Genomic DNA, 15,104 nt, shown 5'->3' with positions numbered 1-15,104 from the left:
GCCACCCTGTTATACTTTTACATCAGAATTTGGAATTAAATCTTTGACTTTACACAAATTAGCAATGTTCGCGTTGGTTCACTGTTCCAAAAAAACAGAGAGCAAAAAACATGAACCGAGCTCCAATGTACACCGACCTTTGTTCCGTACCTTCTTCCGGCCTGTCCAGTTGCGCTGACGTCTCGCATGGACATCATGTTACCAGCGGGCGTTACATTGCAGGACTGTACATGGGAGCCGTTAGGGTTTTTTTGCCAAACCCGTCCAATATCCTCTCAAAATCCCCGCACCCAAAAAAAGAACAATCTCACTCGCACGGTCATCATATCGAAGGCAACAAATGGTTCCACATTTTGGAGCACTTCGAAACCCCTTTTGTTGGGATAAAAAACACCCTCACTCAGCGGATCAGATATGCTTTTTTTATTCAAAACGGGGCGAAAATGTAACATAAGACCCCGGTGGACACATGTGCGCGGGAACATTGTTGCGAATATGCTTCCCATCTCCTCCATCTAGGGGGCGTCGTTTTTTGACGTCAGCGAGTCCGTTTGGAGAGATGCTTTGTTAGAGGCAGGACTCGCAGGACCCAACAATCACCTCCACCAACCAAGTGGTCGTCTCTATAATTAGGTGATTAAAACAACGAGCTGTGTGTGTGCGTGTGTGTGGGTACATATGTAGGTGGTGGTCGTGTCGCCGTTCGCGCGGCTGAATGGCAATTACCTGTTAATAATAATGTTATAACGAGTATAACACTTAATAGTATCACTAAGATAGCGGTACACTTCCATGTACATTTGGTGAAGGTGAAGCCCTTGCGGAAGTTGAGCGGGGCCGAGTAGTGGTGGGCCGGCGGTCCGCACATCGTGCTGCGGGGCGGCAGTACCGGACCCATGCAGTTGCGATCGTAGCTTTTCAGCGTGTCCTTCGTCGGTGTCGAGCAGGCGGACCCGGTCTTGTAGTCTATCGGTGAGCCTTTGTTGTTAATTGCTGTAATTAAATTGGGGAGGAAGAGAGAGAGAGAGAGAGAGAGAGAGAGAGAGAAAAAAGGCACATTAGAATGAGGTGTTGGTGTTGGTAGAGTGATTTTTGTTGATTTTTTTAGTATAAGAAGCGAAAAGGACGAAACGCTGAAGAAATTCTAGCCCAGGTGGTAACAAAAAGGTGTAAAGCTATAATTATAGCAAAGCTCTATAATAGCTGTTTGGTCAGTGGATGCTTCGAAAATGTTTGATTTCAATTCGACCGATAGGATCTTCCTCTGGGTCGTTCCTTGCTCTCGCATGACTCTTTCGTGGTGGTCGTCGTGTCCTAATATGGTGATCGAACTTGCTTAATTACAGGGGTTGAAAAAGCCCATCAAGAGCAGCATCAGAACAAAAACAAAAAACAAAAACTGAGCAGCATTCCAGCTGCTGAAGCTGAGAGTCATCATTGTTCCGTTCCAACGCGGGTTGGCGTAAAATCAATTAACATAAATATCAATCTCTCACGCGGGGCAAGCTGTGATGCTCGAAAGAGTTACAATGTACCATTTTTCTGGTCACATGTGGTGTAATCGGTTTTTGTTACTGTTCGACGGAGTTATTATTTTGTAATGGAGTTTGTGTTTTATTTTTTGTTTGTTGTTGAACCTCTCCCTCGTGTCTGGGCTTTGTGAAATGTGTGATTCTGGGTGTGAAATGTGTCTATTGTGCGTTGGCAAGCATACAACCCTCCCAAGTAGCGCGATGAAGGTCCGCACCGACATCAACCTTTTAATCCATCACAAACAAACTAGATGAAAGAAATTGTCCTCCCTAACACCTACCTAGAGGCTTTATACGCTGTGTGCTGAAGGATTTTCGGCGCACACTCTTTGTGTGTATGTTTCTGTCGCTTTAAGCCCATTAAGGTGGCGCTAAACTACAGCCGTCAATATTGACTGAGACAGGGGACAGGCGTTGGTTTTTTGAAAAAAGAAGAAAGGGGTTTTTGTGTGCGCCTAGCGTTACGGCGTTACCAGGAGGAGGTGTCACGCAAAAATGATCGCGAAATGCTTCGGCAAAGCTGAGAGTTGTTAGGTTAGAGGCCGATGAAAAGGGGAAGAAAAAAATCTCTTTATAATAATGATGATATATTCTGCCGCTATCCCTGTATCTCCTTCCATTTTTGCAGGACGCAAATTGCACAAAATACACAGTACAATCACATCAGGCAAGATTATTAATGTCTCGAGCGGGGCACGTGCACGTGGTCCGTCCCCGACCGTGGTACGCTTGGCCGAGCGCTGTAACCGTGCGTGACGTGCGCGCGCGCGTAACTATTGGTGGCGCTCAATTGTAACGATGAGCGATGGAGGAGATGTTTTATCACTGCCCTTGCAGCAAACAAAAAAGTGGTGTACATTGACGCAAAAACTTCCTGGTAAAAAGCTGGAGATTTTTCACGGTATAAACGGTTTAACGGCCGACGAGAGAGAGAAAGGGAATTCAGCTGAAAAAAGCGAACAATTTGGCGGTATAAAAGGGGTTCTTTTTTGTGTGGGGAGGAATTGCGTTGTTGCGCTTATTGTTCGAAGAAAGCAAAGGAGTTTGACGTTTCCGATGGTTTGCTATCGCTTTGAACTCTATCTCTCTCTCTCTCTCCCTGTGTGTGTGTGTGTGTGTGTGTGTGTGTGTGTGTGTGTGTGTGTGTGTGTGTGTGTGTGTGTGTGTGTGTGTGTGTGTGTGTGTGTGTGTGTGTGTGTGGTATCCGAGACAAAAGAACCAGTCATTCAGATCAGATCAGCGTGCTTGGTTGCGCTGTCGAAACCGAAAATAGCAATCGCAAGAGCGCAATGTAAACACACAAACAGTGCTGGCGCATACCCGCTTGTGCAGCAGTTTCTAGCATCCGTCGGAATTTCGGGCATTCCCCCAAAGGAACGCTCTTTCTCCCTGTGTGGCTTGTGTGTGTGCTGTTATTGCGTTTCTCGTGAAACGTTTCAAGCGAAGGGGATAGTTTTTATCCCGTTTGCGTACCTTCCCGGCCAATGAACGGCAGCATCCTTGATCCTTAACAAAACCTCCCCAGTCCCCAAACCGGTAGAGCAGCACAGCAACGTCGAACTATTCCAGCAGAAGCATCCTGTGTACCTAAACGATTTTATTTCGCCAACCAGCGCGCACACAGCAATTGCGGAAAACTTTGCAACCAGCGGCGCACGGTTCGCTTCGTTCTGTTGACTTGATTGAAATGAAATGACACGTGGCGCAGGCGTTCGTCGGCGGAAGAATTGATGTGTTGATGCGTCCTCCGCGTCCGTTGTACAATCAAGCAACAAAATTGTCGACGATGTAGTTAAAGGATTTGGGGCGCTGAGGGAAAGAGAGAGAGAGAGAGAGAGAGTGGGAGAACATCTCCACAACGTTCTCCAAACACAGAAAGAGGAAGCTCTGATTGCAAAGTGAACACTGCTAACGATAACATCAGCACTTGAGCTTTTGGGGGACGCCCCGACAGTGCCTGCTCTGCTGGCAACCATTTTGTTAGTCAATATTTTAATTCCATAGTAATAAGGCGATTTCTATCGCTCTGATTGACCCTAAGTTCCCAATTCACACTGTGTTGTGGTGCTGTGGTGCTTGATCTGTGAGATCGACTGGTTTCCTTATCGACTGGCGGTCAGCCGTCTTCCTAATATTCAAATGGCCTTCCAGACGCGTGGTGACTGTTTAATATTCATCTAGATGGCCGGGTGGCGACAACCAACCAACTGGTAGGTGGTACCACATAAACGCTTTGGGTGGGGAACGACGTGGTTGGCGATCTTTAACTCCAAAAGCTACACACTTAGCTCGGTAGGCGCCAACCATTGAAGAACTGCCGACGTCCACCCTCCCCGACCGATCCGAATGATAATGTGCACAATTAAAGAAACGATTATTAATGTTCTATTTTCGGGTGTCCCACACTCTCTCTCTCCTTGTGTGTGTGTTTTAGCCTTGGGAATTTGGTCCGTAAATCCATTCGGTTGGGGTGGGTTGGGCAGATCCAATTTTGGAAACACCAAATCGGTAGCACCAAACGACCGCGCTGGGAGTGAGTGGTGGCCGTTTAGGGCGGGCAGACACAAACGTTTAGCAGCGATCGTTGCCACCTCCATCACCTAGGAATTAGTGTTCCACAGTGTCATTACGATTGTGTTCCGTGAGCTGTGGGGGGGAGGTCTCACGGAAGGACGGAATCTTCTAATCTCACCGGATGAGTTACCGACTTGACGGGCTCTAATGGAATGGAACGGTTTTGCCGGGAAGGAAGGTGTTGAAAAGCGATTTTCTTGCGTCGTGTGCTGGGATGAGAAGTCTAAGTGGACGCTTTAAGTGTAGCAGGTCCTCTCGCTCTCTCTCTCTCTGGCTCTCTCTCTCTCTCTCTCTCTCTCTCTCTCTCTCTCTCTTCAGCATGATTATCCAACGGTGCCGAAATTCTAGTTAAACTTCGGCGGTTTTCCAATCCCACGACTCGCTCGTGTAAGCGGTAGTCGGCAGATCTCAGAGGTGTTGAGAGCGGGCGAATTGGGATTTAATTGTTACCTCCCACCATTCTACTAACTTAGGCTTAAGAGTGTGTCTCCGTCTCTCTCTGTGTGTGTGTATGGCTGAGTCTTCTTACAGTACACGCCTGCCACATGCGGGGGACTCTGCGGTTGGTTAAGTAATTAATGATTCACTTGACCGGGCGAGTCATCGGCTGTTCCACCTCCTCCCAGTGTCGGAAACCGGAAACATCTGTTCGTGAACGATTTCGAGAAGAAATGACACCACAGCTCGTGGCAAAGCAGAGCGCACTGGGGCAAACGAGAGAGCGTAGAAGAAAACGGCATAAGGTCATAGGTCTTCTGCTCGTTCATTTGGCTCGTTCGGCTTGGTTCAGCGGTGCGATTTATCGCTGGCAATTGATATAAAATATCACCCCCGAAAGTGACAGTTTTACGGCTGCATGCTTTGAAATTAAAATATAATTACAAACCCACCCACCGGCAAAGGCGGGAAGCAGGGGCGAGAAAGGGCTGTTGGGTGAGTATCATCCGCGATCGCGATTGGCGGTGGCGGTGTTCATAAATATTCGAAAGAGTCTATTTGTCTAGTCTAGGCGAGTTGGAAAAAGGATCCAGTGTCAACGCTGCCAGCCTCATCTTTAATGGACAATCATCTGCAGATAATGAGGCGGCGCTCTATAATAAGGCGAAGGTTCTCAAGCATGCAGACTGTGGTTAAAAAGTAGAAATGTTGGGATTGAAAATACCTCAGAACGAATTTCTAGCACAGCCAGAATTGAGTTACAGCCAATAAAAATTACTGTAAAGCAATGCACGGGCAAGTTGCGCCATCCTGAAGTGCCTCCCTTTAGCAATGAATATTCGATTCCGACCATTCCACCGCCTCATTCCCTTTCAAGGGGATGAATATTTGATAAGGCGAACAAACGCACGTACTTCATATCTCTAGCACTAATGGGAACCATTAGGGATAGAATTCAGGACACGCCGGGACTTTCCTTACGCTCCTTCACTCAAGGATTGAACTAACAAATAGGTTCAATATCGTCTCTTAAAACCCCCAGCCAACACAACGGCCCTGTGTAGATGCTGCAATACTTAACAAATTGAACGATTTTCAATTCATTCAGTAACACACTTTCCACTTCCTGCAAGCTCGAGGAAAAATATACGGGGGAAACCGCCCTATAAAGTAAGGGACTCCCGGCGTCTTCAAGTAGCTTGGTTGTGTAAAAAATGTATGCCATAGGTGAAGCGGTACCAGCACATAAATAAGTGTGTTGCTCTATATATATATATATTTGTCCTTTTTATCGCCATTTTCTTCTCCAAATGCTTCCAGCAATCCCCCAACACAGCGCTGATACACGCGTTGTCGCGTTGGATGGTCTCCCCGCCCTTTTTGAAGGCATTTGAAGGAAAAATCACTTTCCTGATTTGATTTTGCTGCTCCAGCGTGTATCATCTCTCACTCTCACTGGAGCCTTTTTACTATTCCATCGAGCCATCCAGCTGCTAGCACCTTCGAGCAATCGATTATGCGATTCGTTCGGTCGCAAAAAAGGGGTTTTCGCTTTGATTAGGTTGGACGGTGGCGCGAGCAGACGACGGCACGCCTCGTGAAAATTTATATAAAAACGTCAAACGGAGGACGGAGGAAATAATCACGATAAGAATTCCAATATTCTTCCGCCCGGGCCCGCTGGAGGGACGACGATGGAAATCCAACGATCAGTGTGAGAGAGAGAGAGCGGGAGAGCCTCTCATACAGTGCCCGTCCTTTAAAGGTGCACGAGCACGCTTTTCCTTTGCGCTCGAAGCACGTGGAGGCACGTGTACAACAAAACCTTCGCTCACACTTTCCACACCCTCCAGGGGCGGAAAGCTGGAAGGTATCTGATTCATTGCGTGACCTGAGTAGCACACACACACAAACACCCCCAGTAGCACATTCAGGGGTCTCCGCTTTACTGCGCCTTGAAAAATTGCCTCCAGCACGGCGCTGAAAAATGAATGAATTCCTCAACGAACGAGGGGCCTACGATGCGCCTTACAAGGAAGCAACGATTCGTCCCTTTTTTTGCTACCCTTGACTAAGGATTCCATTTTTTCTTTTTCTTCACACACACAAACACCCAAGCACGCATTGCGATACACAGAGGCGTCATCGGAGCTCGTTTGCATTACCCCGGAAAGGGCCCAGCGCCAGTCGGTTGAATGTAGGACAGCAAGAGGCAGTTTATCGAAGTGCGTTTCGAAATTTAATTAAAGTCCCAAAAGCAACGCATGTGGAAAAGCTTTCCGTTGCCAACGACTGGGCGCAAATGAATGGAAAAGGGTGACCCTTTCCCCCTTAGCAACTGTGGGCCGGCGAGGGTCCGACCGGGGTTTCATTTGTATTAATTCAAATTATCAATAATCACGACATACTTTCATTAGAGAAAGAGAGCGACCGAACGGACTACCGGGGAGTACGGCGAACGGGTCTTCGGTCGGTGAAATGCTAGAACAAACATCCGAAGACGAAGAAAGTGCTCAGCCGTCTTGAGTTGCCCCAGCACCGCTGGGGTTATGCTGACGTTCGTTCAAGGTGTGGCATACCGTTTGGGCGTGTGAAGAACGGGGTGAAAACCCATTAGGCTGGGAAAATGACTATACAGGCAGCAGCAGTACAGGGAGGTGTTAGACCGGGTGAGGCAAATATTTGCGGTTGATGACACTCATATAGGAGGTCATAATGGGAGCCTTGTATTGGAAGGTTTATTAAATTCAATATAAATCACATTTTGAAGTAGATTCTTGGGATTTACAGCGCATAATTGAACTCAATTGAAAGGTTTGATAAATACGTTTCAACTTACAGTGAATTACTGGGAAAAGAAGTTTTAATTAATGCTCAAACTGGGGAATGTTCGGCAGTTCTGGGTTGTGAAACAAACACAAGAAAACCAAAACAAAATGTAACGAAAACAAACCCATTTTTACCCTTTTTTAGCCCCTGGTAAAACAACAAGTTTCCTATTTTGCTTATCTATCGCTGCCAGCCTCAATCCCTACTGCTTTAATACTTTAATGGAAATCGGAAAACCCCATGGCCGCTTCCCAACCGACGCGGACAGTTGCAAATGGGAGTTAAATTAATTAAAAATTCACCCGGCGTGTGCCTTTGAATGGAAGTTTCAGCAGCAAAATGCATGCTACAATGTGTCATTGTGAGGTTAGAGATATTTAATGAAAATTTAAATAAAAAGGAAGATTTTCCATAAGAATACTCTTTTTATTCGTATGAGTCCTTTTCCTCAGCAACACTCCCCACGTGATTTGCCCTTCGCAGGACCTTATTATTAACCACCAACCCATTTCAAGGGGGCAGCGTATTGTTATTTTTCAATTAAATATTCACCCATTCTCCCTCCCCCCCTTCTCGACACACACACACGTCCCATTTGCTTAGATGTAGTGTAATCAATCTCACTTGAACTCATTCGCTCATTGTGTCGCTTGCTGCTGGGTGGAGTTGATGCGCGTCTTTCCCAAAAGTCATTCGATTTAATGTTTCTTAATTGACATTTTCAATCCAAATTGGAGGAAAGGCAGGGCCGGCGGAACGGCGAAGAATATTATTAGCCATTGGCGGTTCGTTCAGCAGACGAAACATTGTATCAAAACTGTATGAATAAGTCGGTGTGTGTGCCTCCTAGGTTCCATAGATCACTCGGCTGTTGTTCGACGGGTCCCGTTTTCCGACAAGCGGTCGGAAAAAGGGCTGCCCGTAAAGTCACCACACACAAATACACACATACAAAAACCGTTCGACTAGCGCCTTAATTGGATTCTTGTCCCAGGGAGTCGTCTCGGACGTTTTTCCTGTGCGAGGGAGCACCCGGATGAAGTTACATCAACAACTTGGGATGGATCGGTTTTTGCTTCGGACGAGGGTTGAATGAGACGGAGAGAACAACGGCAGTTTTTATCTTAATCTGTGGTTGGTTTTGGAGTGCAGATTCTTGTGTCGCTTTTTTGTGAGTGTTTTTGGGAAGAATTCATGAGGAGTTCCTCATGCTTTATCAGGAGAGTGTTGCGGGCGGACGTGGTTGTGATTATGTTTCATTTTGATTTTACACTAATTAATCATTGTTTAATGTTTGTTCAGCTTGCACGATCGAGGGGGCAGGAAGATTGAGTGGGTGAAGAGTTGAAGAAGTAATTCTAGGCAACTTGCGACTTGTATGCACTCGAGAACTTCGACGAACAGGGAAGAACGGATTGGTTTTATATCGAAGGCGAAGTTCTTCTGGCAAACTCGGTGATAAATGAGATGCCGACCGTGTGAAGGTTAGCCTGAGCTAACTGAAGATATGTGAATACTACTGGCGCTTGTTTGCCCAACAGCCTCTAGGCAAAACAACAAAGACCCGAGCGCTTCGGTGCCGCCAACTTTAAAGACCATTCCATTTAAAGGGGCGAATTTTTGTAGCAAAATTAAGTGTACCTTACCCTGCAGCGGCGTTCGGTGGGTTCGCTTTAAGAATCCGATAAGAGCGACTCAAGCAGGAGGAAAGGCAGATTATCTTCATCCAATCAGCCACCCCCGGGCTGATCGGCCCTCCCGTACAACAGCAGCCATCTTCCCAAACAGAGGAACAATGGAGAAGTTCGGTTCGCTTATCCGCAAAAATATTTGCACTAATGACTGACTTCCTTTTTCCGTGAACCAGATGTGAATCCCATCCTATCCCTTCGTTGGAGGAGTGGTTTTGTGGCGGGAAAGGCGGATGTTTATCTCGACAGGGGCTCTCGCTCATTAAACTGCCGAACCCTTTTCCCCCTCGAGACACAGGGAGAGAAAGATATTGGTGCAGTAGGACACAAGAATAGTGAATGAAGGGATTTCAGGGTTTCCTGGGTTACATTTTTCCCCAATATTAGGTACGATAGCATCTCTTCATTAATAAATTGTTGCGAATTCGAAATGGCGTTGTGGGAAAACGAACGCTCGCGTTCGGGCATATGTGTGGTGTGTGCCGTCTTCTTCGCCTGAATGGACAACAGTTGGCCGGCTAAATATCAATTAATTCTCAATCCTTTCCGCGCGGTTCCTCGCAACAATGGTCCACTCAATATTCCCCTTCCGAGCCGAGTCTGTGCCAAATGGGTGATGATGAATTTCTAATGACCTGTCTGCTGGCCGGGGCAACGGGCATGTGGCATGGTGGTGCAGATTTTCTCAGCACGTGCGCATTTGAGTTGACCGAATTATCACGGGAACAAGAAGGCAAAAGCAGGGGAGGAAAGGGATGAAGGGAGCAGGGACGTAGAATTTCCCTTTCGCAAACGAGGTTTTTGGTGTGTGTGTGTGTGTGTGTGTTTTTTTCTTTATTTGCCTTCCTCAGTGCGCTCGCCTGTGTGTGTATTGGTGTGTGGCGGGCTCGATGAAGAACAATATTTTCCTTCGTTAAAGTTAAAACAAACACGCACACACGTGCACACGCAAAGCGATACGGGAAATGTGGAAAATGCTCCAGAACTGTGTGTTGCCTTTTGCCACATACACGCACATACACGACTAACGACAGTGTGTCGAAAGATAGGTTATGTTTTCTCCAAACAAGAGGTTTCGTTTTCTTTTGTGTGTGTGTGTGTATTTTTCTCTCTGCTGGCATCTCTTCCTACTCCTACCCCAGCTCCGTTTTTAATGCAGAGAGCATCCTCTTCACCTTGGGCCACCCACGGACAGTACCATACGCACTGATGCACTGGGGGAGATGGAGGGTTTGGGTGGTAAAGTTTGCTAACTTTCGGAAGACCTTCTGGCATCACCGAGGAACCTGAATAAACACGGTGGCAATGTAATGCTCATGCATACAAATATATATAAAGCAAGAGAAAGAGAAAGAGAGAGAGAGAGAGATCGCGCGCGCGTTGGGAAATTCGCCATCCGTGTGCCGCTGCATGGAATTTCCAAAGCATGAAGGTTGGGACATGTGTGAGAGGCAGTCATTTTGTGCCGAAGTCAGTCAGTCAGTGAGTCAGTCAGCCATAAGTCAGCTGATGAAAGATCGTGAAGTTTTCCCGGGCGACAGATCTTCTCCGGAGGGGCTCTCGAGAAGTTACCGCCTGCTGAAACTCAAAGCCTGATGATATGATATGTTAAATGCGTGATGTGCGTTTGTTACGTGAGCAAAGGAATAGAATGTTTCGCCCCAAGATAACAATCATTCCAACAGTCGTTTTTTTTTTTTGGTTTAGTAGTGGTGGAGGGTTTTCAGAACGGCGTATGGGTGTTCTCCTTGTCGCTGGTTGGGGTTGTTCGTCTAATTTTTGCAACAGTGCCTCGTTAGCGACGTACAAATAAGGGGAAAAGTTCAAAGAACGCAGAAACTTATTTTTTCGTACCAGGCAAAGCTTACGCGAGCTTACGCTTTACAAATTTCCAGAAGCTTGTCGAATTGCGTTTCGGAAGCACACGTGTGATGGTGAATTTTCAGAAAAAGAAGGTATTTTTAACGCGAATATTGTCTAAACCTTCTTCAGTGCAGAGTAGGTCCTATGATTTCCGTAATTTATAGGACTAAATCATAAGCTTTGAATGTCTGAGATTCTAATAGGTTCTTCTAATCAATACAGAGCTTAATTAATTCCGATTCGATTCCATCCCATCGCACTTAACGCGAATTAATCAACTCGTTTTCAATTGCACTAATCCGTGAATTCCCCCCCCATCCCCCCCCCCCCCTCCCGTCATCAACCAGCCAAGAACCAGCCACCTGCATTCCTTTGGAACGGCAGCCAAGAACACAGCAGGGACAACTTTCCCTCATTACGTGACCGATAACAGCAAAACCCAATCAAAACCTCCCACCGAACGTACCGGAAATAGATCCTCGATTCGATGGAAACTTTGCACGACCAACGAGTGTGTGTGTATGTGAGTGTGTGTGTGAGTAAAGTTTTCCTGTCATCGTTACTTACCGGTTGCATCGTTGCTTTCTCAGACAAAACGAAGCGAAGAAGCAAAAACGGGGGAGGGAAAAAACAAACTCGCACACACAAGACAGCACACGTACTATAATTTATGCGCGCACATTCCCACCCGTTCGATAGTGAGGATGGGAGGTTGGGGGAATGCTCCATGAGCATGATGATAAGATTCCGACCTCCCCGGCTCCAAACCCAACCCCTGAAGTGGCGCCGTGTACACGGTGGAAGAATTTCACAAGCACCAGGTTCAAAGGAAAGCGAATGGAGGAAAAACTCCAAATCCCACCCTACTATAGGTAGATTGGAAGGGGAAAGGGGAAGAGATTGGACAAAGAGGAATGGTGGTGGTCCAAAGCATAACGGCAATTTGTTCGAATCCTTCATGATCAAAGTAAAACCCGGCGACGTACCCCGACAGTACGGGAACGTACGCTCGGTGCGGATCCTTGAGAAAAGCGCTCGATTATGACGCTTTTCCTGGCACATGTGCCTTCGTTCTCCATGTGAGAGGGGGGTGGAGGGGGGAGAGAGGATTGGAAGCGAGCCAGGGGGTTGGGAAGTTCCGTTCTTGCAAAACCGTGGGAGAATTTTTCCAACATGCAGCCCAATACCCGAGACAGCAGGTGTCTCTCCCTCTCTTTGTTGGGGTTGTAAGTGCCAACACACACACACACTCACCCGCTGGGTGGAAAACTCCCAGTATATGTGTGTAGCATTTTTGTGGGATTTCATTCCCCCCCCCCCCCACACCCCTTCACAACAGGAACGCTGTGGCAACGATTCCTGCGCTAAAGTGCAATAATAAAATAATCTCAAGCGTTCCAAACCGAACCCCGCACGAGCTCGGGGTTTTATGGAATATTTGCGTGCCTGTGAGTCTCCCGGGGTGAAATTGGGTCATGTCTGCTCGACAAGTCCTTAACTGCCGTGTGTCGAGCTTCACTGTGTGTGTGTCGGTGTAGAATCGATTCGAAAAGAAACATTACCATTTTCCCGTACCACATACACAGAGCGCCAAAGCGAGGGTAGCCGGTAGCTATAAACCTTCAGAAGCGTTTTTTCCGAAGCCACATTTCTTAAAGTCTTACCTCGTGGAACTCTACCTCAGAACGCCATACTTCAGTATTCCGCTCGTGTGTATGTGTTTCTATGGGGCAATAAGTTTAATCGCTAATTCAGCGTCCTCTGCCGGGCAGGCCCGGGATTTTGGGCGCAACATCTCTCCCCTCATAAAATGTATCCAAAATCGCCCGGGAGAAAAGGGAAGAGAACTCGAGATAATTCACTCCAGCGCTGCGGCAAAGGAAGGCCAGCAGGATCTTGCGGTTAGCCCTAAATGATTGCAATCCCGTACCCGGCCATGTCGTCGTAGTGCCAAAGGCGCTCTTTCTCTACGTATGACTGTGTGTGAACAAGGTTCAGGCCACCAAGTCGTCCCAGGCAATGGTTGCTTTTATTTTTTTTGTCCTTTCCCTTCACACAGGCTTTTCCAGCGGTCGTGTGCCGAAGGGTCGGGGGGCCCGTTTTGCGCCGGGACCGGGCATAAATCTATAAAATCTAATATAATTTATTATTAATTTCACACCATTTTAATAGATTTTCCAAAATAACAATAAAATTCAATTTGGCATTCCCGCACGGTGGTGGCATGTCAGTGTGCTCGGTGTATGTCTGCACACACACACTCCAAGCTCCAAGGCACCCAACCAACCAACCAACCAACAAATCCAGCCGGGTTTGTGTGGAGAGGTTAGCCGTTGCATGAAAAGTGGCTGACCGTGGATGGAATCGTATCAGACAGCTCACCCTCCCAGTGGCGGGAAGCGTTGGGTGTACTGCTTTAGAGGCGGTTTGTCTGGGCATAGACGACCCAGTGTTCGCTCGCCATTTCGCTTCACGGCCATTGATGATGATTGGATTTTCGGCGGAGTTTCGGGGTGGGCCGCGTTCTTCGCATGCGGAGATATCCAACGCAAGGCATTCGGTTCTTTGCGGTTGCATCGCCGCCGTCGGATTGAAAGTGAAAAGGGTAGTTTTAAGCCAAAGCATGCAAGGGCTGCATCAGCGCGCGTGTGTGTTTGTCTATTGTTGGTACTGCATAGAGCAACATACACACCATCGTTATACGCTGCATTGATTCCAGGCTTTCCACCGAAAACAACACCCCAGATTGAACCAGACGTCTCCCTCCCGCCTGGGCTAGGTGTCGGTTGCACATTCTAAACCGTTTAGCACTGAGGCGCAGTTGATGGCTTCTTTCATTGGGAGTGCGCGTGAAACGACGACTAGGCGCGCAGACCACAAGATCTCGTTGGCGTTCCCGGTAGAGCCAGACACAGTCAAGTCCCGTACCACCGTCATGAAAACAATTGAAATGGCCGACAGAGGATGAAAGTAAAACTCCCTTAGGATCCTGGAGCGTTCCCGAGAGAGAATTGGAGTTGTGCCCCAATACAACAACCTGTGGTCCTTGTGTTGCGTTCAAGTTATTCCAGTTTTTGCTCACTTCAAAATCTCTCCAGTTTTCGTTCCAGCTTTTTATTCCCAAAGTCATTGCCCTTGGTGCAAGGATTTTGCAAAGCAGCAAGCAGCCCGTGCAATAATTTAATAAACCTCAAGGATTCCCGCCACACCCCGCTTCTCGGTGCGGCCCCGAAGCGGACCAACATTGCGTGGCCAAGGGGTGGGTGGTATTGCAATAATAAAGCAAACTATTTAAACGAGAGCACTGGTGGGGGAGGGGGAACCCGTAGCCGTGGACTGACGGCAGAATGACCAGGGGCGTCGTTAGTCCAGCTTGATTTTATGCCCACCGCTGGCAGTGGCTGGGCGGGAAGTTCTCCCTTTTCCTGTGCGTACGAGGACAGCGCAACACGGATGCGTTTAGAATATTTCACAGCCACCAGTCAGTGCGTATTCTACGTGAGTGAAAGCCTCGTAACAGGATTGTGTGCTTTCCTCAACTACTCGTGCCCGGTCGTTCCTCGGTTTGATGTTGAGCCTGACGGAGAAACATCCACGTAAGGGTGCATCCATAATCAACTTGAAGGACCGGCTCGGTGAGGCACCCGGAGAGTGGACAGCGGCTCTGCGGCCGTCGGCACAGGAGATAAGAGCGTACTTGAGAGCCGGATGAGCTCCGAGGGGAACGAGGGCAGCAGTAGTAGTAGTAGTAGTGCTGGAGTAAATTGGATTGCATCTTCATCAAGCCGGGCGGCGCTCTGTAGGCGCTCGCAGCCCGAGCACGATGTCCACGATGGTCCTTGAGTTGGTGCTTAGCCAAGCCGGAAAGTCAAGAAGAGATTGGCTCTGCGCTCTGCCGGACGGACCGGTGACGTTGTCGGATTGTGCTGTTTAGACTACGGATTGCGATAAATTAAATATTTCAAGTGAAGAAAATCCGGTTTTACTGTTCCCGGTATCGTCCCTGCTTCACGACGACGACGATGATGACGATGATGATGATGGCGATGGTGATGATACGCCGAAAGAAGGGCCACGGGAGAGAGAGAGAGAAAGATTGCTCGGATTTTGCGGTGATAAAACAACCATCCGAGACGACCATTAGAATATGGTCGCCTGTCTCGCTGCCGTTGCAAGA

At 47.8% G+C, this 15,104-nt stretch overlaps 1 protein-coding gene across 8 annotated transcripts in view; it reads right to left on the bottom strand.

Annotated features, from left to right (window-relative positions):
- The window catches only part of LOC121599219 (teneurin-m), a 531,100-nt gene that overhangs the window by 22,793 nt on the left and 493,203 nt on the right, over positions 1-15,104 (bottom strand). For all 8 annotated transcript variants that reach the window (XM_041926851.1, XM_041926859.1, XM_041926856.1 and 5 more), the window contains one exon: positions 727-993. In XM_041926851.1, the coding sequence (XP_041782785.1) occupies positions 727-993 (267 nt within the window). The remainder of the gene's footprint in view (positions 1-726; positions 994-15,104) is intronic.

The sequence above is a fragment of the Anopheles merus genome, chromosome 3L (assembly GCF_017562075.2).
Source record: "Anopheles merus strain MAF chromosome 3L, AmerM5.1, whole genome shotgun sequence".
NCBI lineage: Eukaryota > Metazoa > Arthropoda > Insecta > Diptera > Culicidae > Anopheles > Anopheles merus.
This window is presented reverse-complemented; position numbering and strand designations above follow the sequence as displayed.